General features: G+C 36.0%; 1 protein-coding gene across 1 annotated transcript in view; it reads right to left on the reverse strand.

Moving 5' to 3' along the window:
* ROR2 (receptor tyrosine kinase like orphan receptor 2) overlaps window positions 1–6,084 on the reverse strand; it is a gene marked incomplete at its 5' end in the record, with an annotated part of 178,040 nt that extends 171,956 nt beyond the window's left edge. Inside the window, 3 exon segments of the mRNA XM_031557420.1 lie at window positions 2,629–2,691; window positions 4,833–4,863; window positions 5,793–6,084. Coding sequence (XP_031413280.1) covers window positions 2,629–2,691; window positions 4,833–4,863; window positions 5,793–6,084 — 386 coding nt within the window.
* Window positions 6,085–6,192: the final 108 nt, after the last annotated feature.

Consider the following 6,192-nt stretch of genomic DNA (forward strand, 5'->3'; position numbering starts at 1 on the left):
TCTCTCATTTTATTTATTAGCTTCAATTCCAATTATATTGTATTTTAGTGTATTGTCTCTCATTCCACTATCATATTTAGTAAATTTGTTGTTTTCCTTATCTTGTTTCCACAGTTTCTTTTTGTTTCATCCAGGCCCATCTCCCTACCTTTTCTCCCTCTTTCTCTCCTCTCCCTCTTCCTCTCCCTACCTCTCCCCTCACCCTTCTCCTAGGGTGTGGGACTGTGAGTCCCTTCATCCCCTGTCATCGAACTAGGCTGAACCAGGCCGTATCGTGATAGGAGTCCTATTTTTTAACACCTAGTCCTTAGATGCCTGAATAATTGTAAATTCTGATTTGAAATAGCCATGTATTGGGTATAAAAACATCTTTTAATGTGAACTGTAAGAAACATCCTGTGCCTGAACTACATTTAGACTAGAAAAGAGTTTTTGCCTCTCCAAGGAAAGGAAAGAGATACAAGTGGTGGTGCTGCTGTTCAACTGTAGGGAAGTATTTCCCCTTTGTAAAGTGTTTACCTTTAGGTTGCCAGACAGATCCAGTTAACAAAATGTTTTCTGCCCACAGCTACAGCCGTCTTCCTAGATGACCTCAGACATGAACAGGAAGGTGACCTCGGTTCAAAGTACTCTAGTGTCCCATTCCCTTTCTTTCTCAAGGTCTCACAGCCTCTTTTCCAGCTTGTGATGTGTAAATTTATCACATACTTGCACCCACAACAAGGCTGTATGGCCATCTCTCACATAAGGCACCAGATCACCACTGTGCAAGGCACAGGTGTGCCTTGTCTACATAATAAACATGGGCTATGCAAGCTCACCCTAACCTTGGGATTCCTCACCAGAGTCTTAACTCAGATGAGCAGTTGGACTAGATGATCTTTTCAAGCGTTCCTTCCAACTTAAACAATTCTATGATTCCATGTTATTAGTCTTCAAAGACATTCTATTTTCAATCATTCAAAAGAATTTTTTTCTCATCTACAGTTTTTTTATTATTTTTCCACTGACCAATTTTCTAAATTCTTACTATTCACACATTGCCTGAATGAAACAGCGTTTGTGAGCACTGGAAATTTATTCTGAATGGTTTGTATCTCAAAAACTCCTCCCCAAAGTAATGGCAACTCCTACATAATAAAGGTGCTTCTTCCCACCTGTTTTTCCTTACCTCGTTAGGTAGACAGTCACCTGTGACTGAAAATTCAGAACCAATATTAATCACAGCTCAATAAAAAAATGAATTCTTGTGCTTTGAAATCCTAGTTCCCCTACACAGCGCTTAGAAGAAGACATTCAACTTCTGCCATTATGAGCAGACCACATCAAGTACATGCGTGAAAAGCATAGCACTTGTAACAGAGTGCTTTTGTGCTCTATTCATTTCTGCTAAAACCTTACCATAGTTTCCAGAAGACTCTACTGCCAACAAACTGTTTGGTATCTTCCATCCCAAGTCCCCTGCAAGATGTTTCCACTACTGTCAGAGGCTACATGAGAAATTATGTCTTCAAATCAGAAATTTGCCTGTTGGGTAAAATTCAATCTAACTTTTCAAGTTGAGAGAAAAATAAGTGAAACTACTGAAGTCTTCTTAGAATAATATCATCTTATATGAGCAGATCTCAGGAAGGGAAGGCAGCTGCTTCTGCCTTCCTATTCTTAGATTTGAAGAGATTTGCATCCATTGCTTAAATGTAAACTATACTAAAATACCATTCTCTAATACATACTATCCAATTTTTTAATGTCCACACATTCACACCTTTCTCATTGGACAGAACATCTCTCTTGAGAAGGGAAAAAGTAAATGATGTTAATAATGCAAAAAATATAACAGCATTAAGCTGGGGGAGAAAGAATTCACCCTGCTGGCTGGTCTTATAGTAGTGTAGTCCTCTAGTAACATGGTCCTTTCTACTGTAAAGGCTGCTCAGAAACAAGTTTTTTTCCTTGTTGTTTTTTGTTTTAGTTTGTTTATAAACTAATTTCTACTAGCTCTTAATTTTTGATAAATAATTTGGATAGATTATACTTTTCCATTTCTGGAATCTGGAATTACAGATACAGGCTTGTATCTGTAACTTTCTACAGATACAAGCCTTCACAGAAGATAAACACTTCTTCAACCTCTCCAAAACATAAAACAAAACCATAAAACAAACAAAACAACACAAAAAAAGAACAAGAAACAACAACAACAAAAGTCCCTAACTTTCACATGAGATATTTGATGAAATCTTTCACTTTTCAGTTTTAATGGCAATGTCTTGACTTCAGTACAAGAAAGTCAAGGCTCTTTTTTTGCACTGCTAAATATGACTTCATAATATACATTTGATCTAGAGCAATTCTAAATTTTTAGATAATTTCTAAAAATCCATAGCAAAAACATATGGGATACATAAAAATACCTTGCTAGATGTTATCTGTATAGTTAAAGGTTTTTATGCTGTAATATTCCATTACGTATAGTTTTAAATCAAGATACAGTGGTTTTAGGTTTCAGAACTTTCAATGAAGCATGTCTTTTTGGAAACAATGCCAGGAGGAATGGCACTCTGGGAGGTTCAACACCAGGCAGTGTTGTGTAGCCAACAAACGAAGAGCCCGCTGTTCTATATCAGCCCCTTCCAAGCATCTAAGTATTTCAATAATCCCCATTTCTTTTTTCTTGGGTTATGAGCTGACCTGCAACAATTTTAAACTAAAATAATTACAATTAAAAAAAAATTAGCACTACAAAATTACAGCATTTTATTTGCAAGAGTCATGGAGCAAAGGAACATAGGAACAACTGTAAGGCATAGGAAGAGAAAATAGGAAGAAAAGCAATATAAGAAGAGAGGATGTGAAAACTGAAAAGTTGTATAGAAACTGGCTAAGTAGGAAGGTACATAAAAATTGAAATAGAAGTTATACAATGAGGAAAAAATCTGCCATCGCTGCACACCCCTAGACCTCATATGCTAATCCCCTCAAGACTTCTCTCTCAACTTCCCATCTCAGGCACTTTTTCTCAAGCTTCAGCTCTCTCTTCACTTAGTGGATATGCAAAATATCTATGAGTACCATACTTTTCATCTCACTTCCAATGGTAGGCCCAAAAACAAGATGGCAAGCTACTGCTTCAAAGTCCATCACTGATGCCATTAGTTCAGGACCAATTTAGAGGTGCCATAATCGCAAACTAGTACCAAATTCATATGACATTCATTGTTTTTCCCAAATAATAGGATTTTAAAAGCTATTTTTTTATCTTAACCAATCATTCAAAACTGGTGTAAATGAATTTGATCAAATGTGTAAAAGAAATTTATCAAATATAAGGTAAAGTAGGAATGAAAGGTACTATCTACGAAGTATTAATTCAGTTCCCCTTTCAGTGGACATGTAATTAAGAAATCTGTTGAACAGTTACTTTTTTTCACTGTCACAACTCAATTATTAAAAAACTATGTTACTTGTAGAATAGCAACGATCTAATGCATGAAAAGATGTTGGAAAATACTACGGAAATAAGATGAATTATTTCTCTAACAATATTAAATTAATTAATGTAGAACCTAGATCCCAGCATTTCACCTTGTTCTTAGATCTCAGTACTCTTCAGCTGTATTTGAGAACACTGTTCTTTGAACTTAAGTTCACTGCTTCAGTATGTGTATTTTAGTTCTATCTCTTGTCTCAGTCACTGCCTTTCCATCTTGTAAAAGATCAGACAGCTTCCTGGCATCTCACTGATTTCCCTTTGTAGAGCAATTGTAAAATAGTTTTCTGAAATAAACTTTGTGCAATCTTAAATAGGATTTCAGTTACTAGAAAAATCATTACGTTTTTTCAGTACACAGTTTTGAACAGCTGAATAGCAATCAATTTTAAGAGAAATATGAAACCTTGTGAAAGTTATCTAAATTCATTTGCACGTACTATGCATATATAAAATAAGACAATGTGGTATTACTTTCATATATGTAAGACTATTGATTGATTGAGATATAAAGGGAATAGAGTAGTGGTCAGACCTCTGCAGCCACATAAGGCACTGCCATCCAAGTCATTGGCATTTCAGTAATCACAAACACTGATTAGTAATATGCACTTGAAAAACATCCACGTGTCTTTACAAAGTTGCTTTACTACATCACCAATGGTAACTTCATGCAATTAACACAGAAAAAGTCTCACGGTGCATTTCTCGTGTCATTAATTGATAGGCTGCAGAAGCTATCTAAAGAAACTACACAGTACGTATTATTGAAATTAAAACTAATACATAAAGCAAGCACCAAGCTAATCTATGTTAATCTTTATGACTGCATCTGCAAGCAAGCTGAAATAGCTAAGAAAAATCACTAAGTCACCACTGAAGTCAAAATGACACCTAACAAATAGGGGTTACTCAGTTGTTCAAAGAGAAGATTTTAATCCTGTTTTATCTGACTTTTCAAGCCAGAACAGTATGACATGGGTAGATTTACAACTGCAGCAACCTAAGCATTTTATCCATTCATTTTTAACCACTCATCCAGCCAATACTTGCCCTGTAAATAAATAATGTTCAAACATCATGACTCTGTGGTATTCTGATTGTTCAAAATATGAAATAAGCAAAGATAAATTTCTCAGAAACATTTGATCAAACTCAAACTCACAGAAACATAATGCTATCCCAATCAGAACTCTTCAGTCATCTGTGAGTTTTCAATCATACTGGATATTTTTAGCAAAAACATTGTGGTCGAAGGCAGTATTTACTGAGTTTATGAAACAAATTCTTACAGAACAAAATTGGTCAGAGTACATTAAGTAATTTTCCAACATATACTTACTGAAGATTGTGATTTGGGCTGTTTGTTGGACCTGCAAATATAAAACAAACAAACATTGCTTGCAAATTTGGCTCAAGGAAACTGCATAAAAAAGTCAATAGCAAACTGTCTCTTCAAGGAAAGTTAGCCTCAAGATTCAAACAAAAGCCTCTAGGTTCCCACATGTAATTACATACTGCTTTTTCAAAACCACAAATAAAAATCACATGTATCTTCTGTCTGTTCAGGCAACAACCTGCGTGGACATTATTTCTGTTGGAAAATATGTGCTGCCATAAAAACACAGGCTGTTAAAAGCCAATATGTTATCTAGACACATCACTTACCCCTTTCTAAGCCCTACCTGAGCATTCCTATCAGTTTATGGCACAGCAAGGTTAAGCACCTAACCTCTGTCAAGCTGAGAACAAGGACGGACAGCCAGTGCTTAATGAATCACTATAAACAAACAGTTGAGTAGTCATTATCATTATAAAATCAGAGGAAATTTTAGGAAATTGTGTCTTGAATTATTTTTTCATGGCATCAGAAACACAAGAAAAAGAAATAAAACCTTTGCTTCTAGATAGAATGATCAAGTCTTGAACAGTCAATGCAAGTACTTCTTATTAGGCTGTGTACCTTTAGCTCTCAAAGAGCATAACTTAAAGCCAGGCTTCATGGAGCAGTACAAACGCGATATTTCACAAGGATGGGCTCAGCAATACTGAACACCACCTGTTCAGCACTTTTTTTCTTCAATAGAAATTCACAGTTTTTTTCCTTTTATTACTGGTGAATGGGTACCATGTTCAACTCACTGAGTTCTGTGCTGGGGAAAAGGTGCTTGGCAACGGCTTTATTTACTCCCTTTCACACTGAGAATTCTTAAAACATAAATTTATTTCTCATTATGTTACTGGAAAAACTAATACCTAGTCTATAATGAAGTCCAAGCAATTATAAAACTCATGAACTCACCAAGCCTCACAAACAATACTCCCGTTGCTGTTATTGTCTTCATCCCATTAGAAGCCACACACTGGTAGTATCCTGTGTCTGTCGTGTCAAGATCTTGGATTCTCAGACGCGAACCATAATCTGTTTTTCTTATGATGATACGCCTTGGCTCCTGAACCACTGGAGCATCATTTTTTAGCCATCTGACATTTGGAGATGGATTTCCTGCTACCTTGCAGTGGAGGATTGCTGTCTGCCCCTGGACTATGGTGATATTGTTTACTGGTTCCAAGAAAGTCAGAAAGTAACCTGAAAGGGTAAAAGGTCAGAAAAGTTAAAACTTTGCTTGGGTTGGGATAAAGGCACGTTTTTATGAGTGGATCTTGGCAAGAGTTGCAGTTTTCTTTCAAGTATATACTAA

This window comes from Meleagris gallopavo, chromosome Z (assembly GCF_000146605.3).
Source record: "Meleagris gallopavo isolate NT-WF06-2002-E0010 breed Aviagen turkey brand Nicholas breeding stock chromosome Z, Turkey_5.1, whole genome shotgun sequence".
Classification (NCBI taxonomy): Eukaryota; Metazoa; Chordata; class Aves; order Galliformes; family Phasianidae; genus Meleagris; species Meleagris gallopavo.